The sequence below is a fragment of the Raphanus sativus genome, chromosome 7, assembly GCF_000801105.2.
Source record: "Raphanus sativus cultivar WK10039 chromosome 7, ASM80110v3, whole genome shotgun sequence".
Classification (NCBI taxonomy): Eukaryota; Viridiplantae; Streptophyta; class Magnoliopsida; order Brassicales; family Brassicaceae; genus Raphanus; species Raphanus sativus.
The window spans coordinates 6,611,048-6,623,506 of record NC_079517.1 but is presented as its reverse complement, the minus strand read 5'-3'; the positions used below and the strand labels follow the sequence as shown (position 1 = coordinate 6,623,506).

The window sequence follows — 12,459 nt, the reverse complement described above, 5'->3', positions numbered from 1 at the left end:
ATTTCTAATAGGTATTACCGTTTCAGGTTGTCTTCCCTGCATTGAGAATTGTACGGTACAAATTGTACCATTATGTTACATTTTGTATTTTCAGGGCAAAAAGCCAAAAACAAAATTTGATGTTAAATGACCCTGACGTTTTATATTTTAATTTTTATTTCCAATTACAACAGTCCAAACATTTGAAAATATTACAGAAGCTCAAAAATATTATAACTATTAGAAATTATTAATTACAAATCTAATATAAATTAATAGGAAATTATATTAATTAGATAGTTAAAGATAAATAAATACTATTCAAAGGTGCAAGATCTGACTTAGATTCAAAACAAAAATAAGTTAACTATTTCAACAGCTAAAGTAAATCATTGTGGAAGGAAGCTAAAAAATCAATCTATCCTACGAATGTGTTAGGAAGCATCGTATAATTGCTGTTTTTATCAAAAAAAATTCTCAACGATTTTTTTTGTTATAACTTATGCTTCATGTAACATGTTATATTGATTTGAAATCAATGAAGTTTAAACATTATTTCAAGATAAACCTAATTAATTGAATTTTTTCTTCATGTTTTATTAATACAAATCTGTTAAAATTATGTCATTTATATTGGAAACATCTTACTAAAGACAATGAATCCAGAAAAATTCGATCTTTTCTCAAGTTTTAGTCACCAAATTTATAACAAACTTTTTGTTCATTCAAAAACACAGCATTAAAAACAATATATTTTTCATTCTATAATCTATTAGTTTTAGCATAATTTTTTATTTTTTTGGCTAAAATTTGGAGCATAAATTTCAGAAATAGTTTATATTCTAAAACTTTTCATTGTGTACAAATGCTTTTATATACAGTTCATTTTCTTAAAAAAATAACATTTAAATTTTAATATCGTTTTCCTCCGCGGACCGCGGGGGTTCCCAATCCTAGTACTTTTAATAGAAGAAATTTTAAATGTCCAGTTGATGATTCAACAGAGGGAAGCAAGTCTTTTTATTCAGAAGCATAAATAAAAGGAAACTAAAAGACCAAACGGCAAGAACTAAATCCCAGGGAGAAACCATCGAGCATCCGTGAGACCCTTGACGTCAACATCAGAAAAGCGTTTGAAGGATTTGCTTACAAGATTGTACACGCAGATGTCAAGGCCACGACCACTCCAATGGCTGGGACGGTAGTGACGGGTGAAATAGATGGAGTCTGGTTCGATACCAAGGGCAACGTTAGCAGGCACCGTGAAACCCAAGTCAAGAAGCAGGGCCTCACCACCAAGAGAATCTACCTCAAGAACCGTATGGCAGGAGGAATCTGGATTTTTTAAATCAGGATCCTTCTTGTAGACGCGGAACCAGCTCCTATTCCACGGATCACTCTCAACCAACAAAACTTCTCCTGATGTCGTTACCGCAATGCTAGAATCGCATGTTTCATAACATGAAAGCATTGGGAACGGCCTGGTAGTCTCCCTGAAGGAAGAACCAGACAGATCCACGACTCGAACAAAACGACGACTCGTTGTGATATAAAGAGTGTAACCCCGTAGCACCATCTCGGATAAGCCTTTAAACCAGTGGTTGTCTGGGTAAAACAGAGGGATGTCGGTGTAATGAGTATCCCCTTTCTTGCAAAAGCTTACGTAATCGTGGTTATACTCGTGGTCGAAGAACCACACCACAACGTAATCTTTTTCTCCCTCGTCTACCCACAAAAGACCCCTCACATCATCACAACTCATGGCATCATAATCCTGTTCAACGAAAATATTGGTTCTATCTAGCCTTAAAAATCTTTTATCTCCCACGCGCTTGATAGAACAAGTAGTTGACCTAATCGACTCTAGAGACGGAAGATGGATCGTTTCCTTGCTAAAGACGTCTACGATAGACAAATTGGATCCAGAATCTAACACCAACCACCAGTTACCCGAGTTTGCCAGGAATCGACACCCTGGAAAGTCTCCCACCAAGTTCCTTTCGATCTTGCCTTCTTTCGGATTGTACAGCATACAACCACCGTCTTTCGGAGAAAGCATTAGCCATGGAGAATTGCTTAACGTCGACGAGAGGGAAGAAGGTACTTTCATTAACAAGAGGCACTTATTGTGTGTATAAGAAGGTACCTTCGTAATGTAGGGTTTATTAAAATACTCCTTTATTATTTTTTTTTGTCATAAAGTAATTTCGTTATCAACATTCTCGGGTAATTAATTGATTTGATAAATCTTTTAACTTGGTTAAAATATCTAAACAATATGCATTACCCGACTTTGTAATAATACTTCAAAAATATTTTTGTTGATATAACTATTTTAACCTAGAATTTATCCAAACTATATTTCTGAATAAAATTGTTTTATAAATCAACATATTTTATATTATAAATCAACAAAATATATATATTTGTTCTTTTTAAAATTTATTTATTTTAATTTTTATTTAAATTTACTTTTATCAACAAATTATCTTTAAATTGATTTCTTAAAAAATAAAATTATATAAGTTATTTTTCTTTAATGAAAATTAAGTGTAATAAAAACATACACTATAATATTTAAATACACTAAGACCTAGTAATAAACTATATAAAACTTAAGTTGTGTCTAGGTAAAGAAAAATAAAAAAGCAACTATTTTAGAATAAAAGAGAATACTAGGGGTGTTCAATCCAGTAAAATTGAACTACTTAAAACGAACCAAATCGAAATAGAAAAAGTTGTTTGGATCTCGTAATATCAAATATACCGAATCAATATCAATTTTAAAAAACTACGGTATATGGATATTTTTGATATATAAACTGATCAATTAAAATATAATAATATAATTATCCGTAAATTATATAAGATAATTAAGAATATATACAAAATTTATTTTATTTATATGATCTTCATATTTAAAATATTGATTTTAATAATTTAATATTTTATTTCAAGTTAAAATTTATGTTTCATTTTATCGAATTAAATAAAACATAGTTTTTACCTTTTTGTTAACAAATATGTTGTTAATATGATAATATCTAGTTGTTTATAATATCTGGATTACTATTTTTTTAATTCTATAAAAACCATTATAATTATTAACTTTGATATTACAGATTACTATTTTTTCTTTAATTGTTTTAAATAGTAAAATATATAAATAGGCTATTTAAAATCTGAAATATCTTTATGTTATGTAAAATTCATAAAATGTTTTACAAGATAAATAAATTTATGGGTTTTTGATATAAAATCGAATAAATCAAAAACTGACAATATATAAATCAAATCAAAATAAATATGGTAGCTATTTTTTTATAAATTGAAATACCTAAAAACAAAAAGAAATCGAACGGAAACCGAATCAATATCGGATTGAAGACAAAACCCCGGACCCACAAAGAATACTCTAGTTGAAAGAGAGATTTCAGAACACAACATAGTAAGGTTACTTGAAAGCCTCTGACTAAAACCGAGTCACTTTTCTCTTAAAGGAAACCTAGCGACCGTATCAGAAAAAAGAAGAATTACCCATTTGTCCTGCTGATTTCATTCGTCTGCGCCGCGTGCTTGATTTGATTCCTCGCAAGCAAACCTTCTTCCATCACACCTTTTTGGCACCACATCTCTTTTACTTCCACATCGTCGGTGAGTGTTCCGTTCGTTTGATTCCTTTTCGAATTAATTTTGGAAATTGGAACAAAATGGTTAAAGGGATTTTATTTCGAGTATAATCAACTTTATTGATTCATTTTTGGAAGTCGAAAATTTGTTATCTCAATGTCTTAGATGATGGAATCTTAGCTCTGTTTTACGATTATACATTCTATTTTTTTTTTGTTTCTTAGTGTTTATCATCTATCTTTTTTTGTCAGTAGCAAATCATGGCTGATGAAAATAATGAGATAAAGGAAGTGAAGGACGAGCAAGATGTAAGCTTTGTTCCTTTCATTATCAAAATTACTTTTTTTTTTCTTCTTTCTTTGGTTTGATAAATCATGATTGATTGTGTGGTTTTAATATTCTTTTGATCATACCTTAGCTCGCACCCTTTGATCCAACCAAGAAGAAGAAGAAGAAGAAAGTTGTCATTCAAGATCCTATCGAGGACGCTACAGAGTCATCACAGCCCGAGAAATCTGATTCACTGCCTGGTACTATTTTGCTGCGTGGAAACTTTTTTTTTTTATTGTTCTGTTTCTCTTAACTGGAATCTAATTTCTTTTTCCATGCAGCTAATGATGGCCTTGAGAGTTCCTTTGCTGGACTGAAGAAAAAGAAGAAGAAGCCTGTTAGTTTTTTTCACGATTTGTTGTCTTCTAAGTTACTGGTGTCTTGATGACTCTCTCTCTCTCTGTCTCTTATTGTTTTTTTTTTTGATGGTTAGGTTGAAATTTCAAGCTCACTGAATGAAGAAAGTCTCGATGCTGCAGAAGAGTTGGATGGTGATTTTTTTTTACCTTTGCTTATTATTAACTGTTTCTAGTGGCAAAAATGTTTTTTCTTTTCATGTATGACGCTTACAGATATTTTTATTGCAGAGCATGCTAATGATGACGAGGAAGATGCAGAGGGAATAGATTTGCAGCAGCAGCAGCAGCAACGTTACCCCTGGGAGGGAAGTGATAGGGATTACATATACGACGAGGTCAGTATCTAATCTGCAGTGTTTTGACAAAGTTCTTTGGTTATAGAGGACTCTCTCCTTACGTCAATGTATCCTGTTCAAAAGTCTCTATCTGCTTGGTTTTGATGAGGTGAGTTATATTTGCAGCTTCTTGGCAGAGTCTTTAACATTCTCCGTGAAAACAATCCGGAACTTGCTGGAGATAGACGGCGTACGGTTATGAGGCCTCCTCAAGTTCTTCGTGAGGGAACGAAGAAGACTGTGTTTGTCAACTTCATGGACCTTTGCAAGACGTACGAACGGACCTCTCTTATCTTCTTCTTCTTCAAGTTTCTTCGATTAACCATAACTACTAATGATATCTAGTTATATATAACTGTATGGCTTCAGGATGCATCGTCAGCCGGATCATGTAATGAATTTCTTGCTTGCTGAGTTGGGTACGAGTGGTTCGCTTGACGGGCAGCAACGATTGGTTGTCAAGGGGAGATTCGCACCCAAGAATTTCGAAGGGATACTGCGGCGTTACGTCAGTAAGTGACTTTCTCTTTAGTCTCAAAAGTCGAAATAAGACCAATTTGGAGTTCGTAATGGTGATTCCTTGCTTTTGTTATTGACAGCTGAGTACGTCATTTGCCTTGGTTGCAAGAGTCCGGACACAATTCTCTCAAAGGAGAATCGTCTCTTCTTTCTCAGATGCGAAAAGGTACAGTTTTATTTATTTATTTACCGAAAGAAGCGGCTCTTAGATAATACTCAACATTACTTGGTGAATCATGTGTCTCACGTAATTGATGAATCTTAGACTCATGTCCTCTTATGAATCATATTTATTTCATGTAGTGGGAAGAGTCATGTAATAATGGTGATAATGTTGATATAGTTACCTTCTCTGCGTGATCAACTTATCATGTTTAAATATGCTCAACTTTCTGTGTGTTCTGTTTGCAAATTGTGAATAAATATACTTGGTTTTGCAGTGTGGATCTGGACGATCGGTGGCGCAGATCAAAGCTGGTTTTGTTGCTCGTGTTGGTCGCAGGAAGACTTGAGAAATTGGTGGGTGAAGTGAACACTAAAGAGCTTGTTATGGAGTTGAGAAACTTGTTTTGTTTTTCGTTTTTTTTAAAGAATATGAGGCATAATCTACTTTGGTCTCCATACTATGTCTTTAAAAAAAAATCAAATATGGGATAGGTTTTGAACATTCAACTTTGTTAGATCCATGTGGCTCACTTAAAGGTCGAATCCATGGAGTTTTTCCGGTCAAGGTTCTTGTGTATGCGAAAGGAAGCCCGTGCCTGTTTCATCCTTGTGTTCTGATTGTGTATTTGTGGCCCGGACAACTTCCCAACATCAAATAAAGAGAATTAATGCTATTGAAGGCATCATAACTTGGGCATCTCCTAACTTCCATATAAATTTTTAGAAATTGATTCAGGTGAAAATGCAAAAAAAACAGAGTTTTTGTAACAAAATTGGTGTGGCAGGACGAGCATAACTCTTGCCCTATATGCCGCCATGAACTACCAACAGACGATCAGAAATATGAAACCTGGAAGGAGAAAGAGAGAGAGGCTGAGGAAGACAGGAAAGGTGAATCTTTATATATAAAAGAGAGTTTCAATCTCTCCTGGGATGTCCACCTAGGATTCCAGGTCACTAATTCAACTCACCATAACACGACACGTGTCTGTATTGATCGAAATACACTGTTTCATTTAACTGCGTAATGGGCGACTCCTGTCCTTCCTGCTTCCTCCATGGATATTCAATCTGCTGGAGTTACAACTTCGTCTTAAATTCCTTGATTCACTTCCGCATGTCGACTTCAATGCTTAATTTCATCCCGATAGGCGGTGGTGGTTTCCGTATAAATATGTGACCATCGCTTTTCTCTTTCACATCTCCACTTCGTTCTCTCTTCTATTGGCATACTAATCGAAGGTGATAGATCTTTGTTCGTTTATATATATTCCGGCGAGTTTTACTGCTGTTTCTTCTATATTGTTTCTTCTATTTTTTTTTTGTTCTTTTTTTAACTAGATCCTCTTTTGGATAGTTGTTATTAATATAAATTCTGTTTTCTGATAATATATTCCGATTAGAATTGATTTGTTAACTAGATCTTCTTATCTGTTTGTGTGCTACTAATTTCCTATTTTTATTAATTCTTCATCCTAATTGTTGATTAGGCAACCATGATGCTAACCGGCTTTCAAAATTCCTGTATAAACTAATATTCTTGCTAATCAACAATTAGGATGAAGAATTAGGGTTTAGTCGGCGTCCTTAAGACAAGAGTAGATACGGCAAAGTTGGAGGAGCTTAGGGAGTTAATGGAGCTGAAGCGGAATTCTCTGAGGAAGGAGCTGAGTCGGTCTCTGCAAGTGGAGAATATGCTCGCTGAGGTTAGGAAGCAAAAGAGCTTGAATACGACTTGCGAAAAAAAGCTCGACTGGAGACTTGCATAGAAGCAATCGAGAATTGATTCGTTGACGATGAATCTCGAGAAAATCTCTGCGTCCGACTACTCGCTGGAGAACAAACTCATTGTGAGTGGATCAGTATCTCTGTTCGCTAACATCCTGTTTCGAATTTGCATTTAAACCACTTGGTTCAAATTATAGGTTTTACATCGAGATCTGTACTGACCGCGATCTGGAAGCCTGACACCGCGATCTGGGAAAAACACCTGCAACAAACGACAGGTGAGTATCTACGGGAGGATTTTGGTGAGTTTAGTTTGATAAATTGAAAGATATACTTTGTTATTCTATTTCGAATTTATATGTTAGGATACGCAAAACGTGCATTAATTCATGTTTCTTCTTATATCTCTCATAACGCAGTGACTGGTGAGCTTGTATGGGTTGATTTCACCATTTTTAAGGCTTCAGTGAATGTGTCAGTGATTCACATTCAACTTACTTTCTCAAAAACAATTAACTTTGAGTAAGCTTTGTCTAGAAAGCTTCTGTATGGATCCCAAAGTTGTTGTGTCCATGTCGTAAGCATTTCATGTCATGAAAGATGAAGGATTGCTCGAGATAATGGATCATCTCACCCCCAAGTTGAAAGATGAGGTCAAGAAGCTGCTCAGCTCAACATCTTTTCTTTAAGAAGATGTATGCTTATCACAACCGCTGCAGCCATCTCGATCAACTGGGTCAGGTTACAAGTCAGCATGGTCTGGAGCAGTAGAACTGTTTTACGCGGCAGAGTCAGGAAAATGGATAGAATCGCAGATAGTGAGGAACAGGAAGAGTCGGAAATGGTCGGTGACAGAGGAGATAAAGCACGGAGCAGAGGAGAGTGAAAGGAGTATCTGCGAAGGTGAAGAAAATGAGAGAAGAAGCATCATGTGTGTAGGATGATCCGGTGAAGATCGTGTGTGAAAAGGAGGAGTTGAAGAGAAGGAAGGCATTGGAGCTGAAAGAGAGGAAAATTGGGCACGAGTAGGAGACGGTGGAGATGGAGATGGAGAAGCAGAGAGAGAGAGAGGTGGATGAGATAAAAAATGGATAAAGTTAAGCTAGAAAACCTGCGTGGAATGCTTGAGATGGAAAGCATGATGCTTCCAATAGCCTATTAAACCAGCGTATATAAATGGCCACAGACACGGAAGTTAGCATCGAACTGGATACGTTCTTGACTCTTTTATTTTTAATTTCGTCAACAAACAACTCTGTCTCATCTTATAGTTTTACATATCCCATTTTGATGAAAATCATCATATTAACATTTACACATAAGTCAAATTATTGGTTTCAAATACAGATTCCCTAATACATATTTACTGTTCCCTAATACATATTTACTGTGCTCAAATGATTTTATACATCCATGGAATATATCGGTATACCTTATTCATACAGCAAATATAATAAATATATTTCAAATAAATCAACAGAACCTTATTCATACAGAAAATATAATAAATATATTTCAAATAAATCAACAGAACGGTGCGTGACACAACCTCATAAAATATAATTCATACAGCAGAAATTATTCTAACATGATTAGAAACGCATAAATATAATAGTAATAGTTTTTAACAACAAAATAACTAGATTGTACATCTATAATATTGTTAAGTAAGAAAATATTCACTCTCAATATTCTGATGAAAAGCAATATATATTAATAAAAATTCAAATAGTAAATCGTTTTAGTAATTCATAATTTTTTTTAAAAAATCAGTGAAAATATTAAAAAATCAAAGTTTAAATATTTATTTAGTTTTATATGGTATATAGTTTACTTTAAAAACACACACACATATATATATATATATATATATATATAGTGAGATTTTTCCGTATGGTTTTGTAATAATTTATATTTTGTTATAAATATTTGAACTTCGATCACAAAATTTCAATGGGAATTTGAATAGTCTATTAATTTATAATCTTTTTAAAATTCAGCAGACGACATATACGTAAAATCTAAAAATGATTTAAACCCACTAAGATATTTTTCCTACAATTTACTCTTACATGTCAATCACAACTTTCAAAAAATTAATACCTACTCACTTAATATATTACCAATCAAATAAAAAAAATATTAAATGCACCACATAAGTTAATATATGATATTAACTTCTACACCAACAGCATGCATACTCAATTAATAGTAAATTCTAAGCAAATAATAATCATATATAAAAATATATAGTTTTAACCGAGCAAAGCATTTGGTTGTTTGTCACTGACATATCAAATGTATTAATAGACTATAATAGTTTCTTCATAGTCAATAAAAATAATTACTCTCATAAATATATCAATATTGTTAATCCATCAAATATACAAAGGCATTTCAATAACAACACAAAAAATAACAACTCTCCATAACCATAACATATAAACGTTTCAATCAGGTGAGTATATTAAACCAATAATATCAACTTTCTGAGAACATAAACACATCAACATACGATACAGATAATCCTTCCAAAAACACACCATGGACACAGCTATAACCTTTTTTTTTGGTAAAAATGTTAAAGTTTTATACCAAGATTTTAAGTTTTTTACAGAGTTTACTGAGATATACTTGCATATCTATTGATCATTTTCTTTGATGTCATATATTATATTATAATCCATCACCATTGGATCTAATTTAATTAGTTTAATAAGTTGATCACAAATATGAAAGACTGAAGTTTGAACTATATTTTCCTTTGTGCTTAAAAGTATCCATATTGTTCATGTTTATGATTGACTATTGGGTTCATACCTTCTGAGATAGTTCTTTCAACCCCTTCTATGACCATTTTACCAATCATATCAAATACTTTTAATGTATTTATCTATAAATATCTTATTGAATAATAGAGAGTTGCTTCACATTATGTATCTGCGGTTGGTCAAAATTACATGCTTATAGTAACAGGGGCTAGGTCTTCATGCATGCATAAGTTACATAGTTGGTGCTTATGATCTTTTTTCCACGCTAAGCTATATGTTAGTTTAGTGCAGACATATTAATCTTTATGTTTTTCATTTTCCTCTGCTTTTTGTCGACAGAATTTGAGCGCTAATATGTATTTGATTTCATAGAGCTTCAAATTATATTTTCGAAGTGAGAAGAGAGTTTATTTGTAGCACCTTATTCGCTTCTTTTGAGATATCTAGATTGATCATTAGAACATAATAACTTGCAGGAAAGGTAGCATTGATGGAATAAGGTGATTGAGAAGTAGAAAAAAAGTTGCTTTCCTCTTGGACCTGGATGATAGATTTGGATATGTATCTATGCCCAGCTTAGGCCACAAAAACCCCTCACAGACAGTAAAATACATGATCGAGACACAATCGCATATACTGTTATTATTGGTCTAATGGATCGATGGGTTATGACCCGAGAGACTATAACTAAGGACGTAGCGCCACGTTTGAGTCTATAGATTCAGGATGCAATACAATACTTCATTTCAATTTCAATTTCAATACATATTAAACAAAAATATATGTAAATTTAGTTAAAAGTTTGTTTCTTTTCTACTAACAAAAATGAAAAAAAAAAATTTCTACTAACAAAGATGAAAAATAGAAGAGTCTCACAGATTTTTCAGGGATTTAGCTAATATGTATATTTTAAAATAATAACAATTTATATAAAGTATATATAAAGTATTTAATCTAACTACTTATATTATTTGTTAGTTTGCATCCCGCCCGTAGGGCGGGCCGATCCTAGTACATGTATATTTAGAACTTATTGAAATGGCAGTCTATTGTTTCTTTGATTTGTAACAAAAATGCTTATCACAACAATAACATTTAGATTCCATTAAAATATTGCACACAAATTTGTATCTGGAAGATATAACAAGTTCAATAACATAACAGCATGAGACATTAGTTTAAAGATAGACTCTTAGGACACTGCAATAATAATCCTTGAAGAAAAAACGTAAATGATAAAAACAGGTCTAACAAACCTGTACAGACACTATCAGACAACACAGAAGCAGCATAGACGATTACATTATCATAAGTTTATAAACGTTTCACTTAGAAGGAATGATATATTCGTTAAACTTTATTACAGCCTTGAAGGTTGGTTGATCTTCTGCTAAGCAGTCGGATACTCCTCCTTAACAGAGGCATTGTCTCTTGGGACATCTGTCTTCTTGTCTGAAGCAGGGTAAGGATTCTTGCTGACCAATCTGCAAAAGAGAAAAAGATTGTGAACGTTGCTGTCACATACAATACCTCAAGGTCAAGAGTAGGATCAATATGTCTTTACAAGTCCCTCTCAGTTATACATACCTGTCCCGTCTCTTCTCAAGGAATCGTTGAAGCGAATGCCTCCTTGCAATTGGTAGATCTGAGATTTTCAGGAAACTTAAATGAGAATATCCATTTTTCCAAATGTTTTTAAGATTACTGTAACCGTCTGAATATGGAACACTTACCAGCAGCAGATCTGCAGAAGGAAATAGGGTGAACGGGGAATGATTGAGCAGCTGGGGAAGCTGCATTGGAGGTGCTTGAGAGAGAAAGAGCTCTGTTCAGTGCTGGAGAAGCGACAGGACTTGTGTTCGTAGAGTTCTTTGTCTCAATGGATTTAGCAGCAGTAGCAGCAGCAATACGGATGATTTCTTGAATCTGTAAGAAAATGGTTCACAGTGAATGACAACATGAGGTCTCGAGTTTTTCAGACAAAACATGAGAGTAAAAAAGTGGTCTAGTGGACCAAACCTTGTCTGCTGGAATCCCATCAAAGACGCGAACTTTCCCACCAAAGAAGATAGTAAGTTGATTAGGACGGATGGTTGGAGCTTCTGGCTCAGAGGAAGGGACTTCCATGCACCTATTAGGTTAGAAATGATGACTTTCCCAAAATAGCAACTAAAATCCTTATACCCCCTTTGTTTCTATATATGGACATCCTAGTGTAAACAGATCGATCTCAACGATTCCGAACAAAACACATACCTAGCTTCCTGAATTGGTTTCTCAGCACCTTCTCCGGCGACAGATCCGGCGATGGAACCATGTACAGTGACATTATCGCCGCCAAAACCGCATCCACCTTCGACGGGAGCTCGTGGCTCGTCTTCCACCTTATCAATGGTCATTCTCTTGGAACTCGTCGATATGTCTTCTCCAGTTTCGATTTGCTTTATTCGTCTTTAAAGTCGTGTTCTGTCTGGAACCTCCAAAGATTATCCTCCTCACAAGCTTCAATCATCTCGACACGTGGCGATTTTTTGTTTGACTTCGACGTTAATTCCGACAAACAAAAAACAAATGATATTTGTTCATTCGCAACGTGCGCGAATACAATACGCTATCGTTTAGGGCGTTTGGTTTAGTTGGTTT

At 34.1% G+C, this 12,459-nt stretch overlaps 3 protein-coding genes and 1 long non-coding RNA gene across 5 annotated transcripts; 2 read left to right on the top strand and 2 right to left on the bottom strand.

The window, feature by feature from the left end:
* Positions 1–883: 883 nt before the first annotated feature.
* LOC108815106 (F-box protein At5g25290-like) lies at positions 884–2,156 on the bottom strand. Its single transcript, XM_018587765.2, has one exon. It carries the CDS (start codon positions 2,087–2,089, stop codon positions 1,049–1,051), a length of 1,041 nt encoding a protein of 346 aa, XP_018443267.1. The 5' UTR covers positions 2,090–2,156; the 3' UTR covers positions 884–1,048.
* A 1,305-nt stretch (positions 2,157–3,461) lies between these two features.
* Positions 3,462–5,819, top strand: LOC108814628 (eukaryotic translation initiation factor 2 subunit beta). 2 transcript variants are annotated; one of them, XM_018587240.2, is made up of 10 exons: positions 3,462–3,633; positions 3,864–3,917; positions 4,028–4,139; positions 4,221–4,276; positions 4,373–4,430; positions 4,527–4,633; positions 4,760–4,905; positions 5,003–5,145; positions 5,233–5,318; positions 5,593–5,819. In XM_018587240.2, the coding sequence occupies exons 2-10, from the start codon at positions 3,870–3,872 to the stop codon at positions 5,662–5,664; spliced, it is 828 nt and encodes a 275-aa protein (XP_018442742.1). In that variant the 5' UTR covers positions 3,462–3,633; positions 3,864–3,869; the 3' UTR covers positions 5,665–5,819. The 2 variants fall into 2 exon arrangements, with proteins under 2 accessions (XP_018442742.1, XP_018442741.1); XM_018587239.2 differs by having other exon boundaries at positions 3,861–3,917.
* A 749-nt stretch (positions 5,820–6,568) lies between these two features.
* LOC130497484 (uncharacterized) lies at positions 6,569–8,394 on the top strand. Its single transcript, XR_008936474.1, has 3 exons — positions 6,569–7,167; positions 7,243–7,323; positions 7,465–8,394. It is a non-coding gene; the product is annotated as an uncharacterized LOC130497484 (long non-coding RNA).
* Positions 8,395–10,940: 2,546 nt separating this feature from the next.
* On the bottom strand, positions 10,941–12,306 carry LOC108814507 (protein TIFY 3B). The gene is made up of 5 exons (XM_018587094.2): positions 12,073–12,306; positions 11,836–11,947; positions 11,550–11,742; positions 11,404–11,461; positions 10,941–11,300 (listed from the first exon to the last, which is right to left on the bottom strand). The coding sequence occupies exons 1-5, from the start codon at positions 12,213–12,215 to the stop codon at positions 11,207–11,209; spliced, it is 600 nt and encodes a 199-aa protein (XP_018442596.1). The 5' UTR covers positions 12,216–12,306; the 3' UTR covers positions 10,941–11,206.
* Between the last annotated feature and the right edge of the window lie 153 nt (positions 12,307–12,459).

What these genes read in the sequence shown, in the direction of transcription:
- LOC108815106 (XM_018587765.2), bottom strand. Translation starts at nt 2,089, where the DNA reads ATGAAAGTACCTTCTTCCCTCTCGTCGACGTTAAGCAATTCTCCATGG.
- LOC108814628 (XM_018587240.2), top strand. Translation starts at nt 3,870, where the DNA reads ATGGCTGATGAAAATAATGAGATAAAGGAAGTGAAGGACGAGCAAGAT. An exon ending in AAGTGAAGGACGAGCAAGAT is followed by an intron (nt 3,918 to 4,027) that starts GTAAGCTTTGTT and finishes ATCATACCTTAG; the next exon opens with CTCGCACCCTTTGATCCAAC. An exon ending in GAAATCTGATTCACTGCCTG is followed by an intron (nt 4,140 to 4,220) that starts GTACTATTTTGC and finishes TTTTCCATGCAG; the next exon opens with CTAATGATGGCCTTGAGAGT.
- LOC108814507 (XM_018587094.2), bottom strand. Translation starts at nt 12,215, where the DNA reads ATGACCATTGATAAGGTGGAAGACGAGCCACGAGCTCCCGTCGAAGGT. An exon ending in AAACCAATTCAGGAAGCTAG is followed by an intron (nt 11,948 to 12,072) that starts GTATGTGTTTTG and finishes CTAACCTAATAG; the next exon opens with GTGCATGGAAGTCCCTTCCT. An exon ending in CTTGAGAAGAGACGGGACAG is followed by an intron (nt 11,301 to 11,403) that starts GTATGTATAACT and finishes TCTCTTTTGCAG; the next exon opens with ATTGGTCAGCAAGAATCCTT.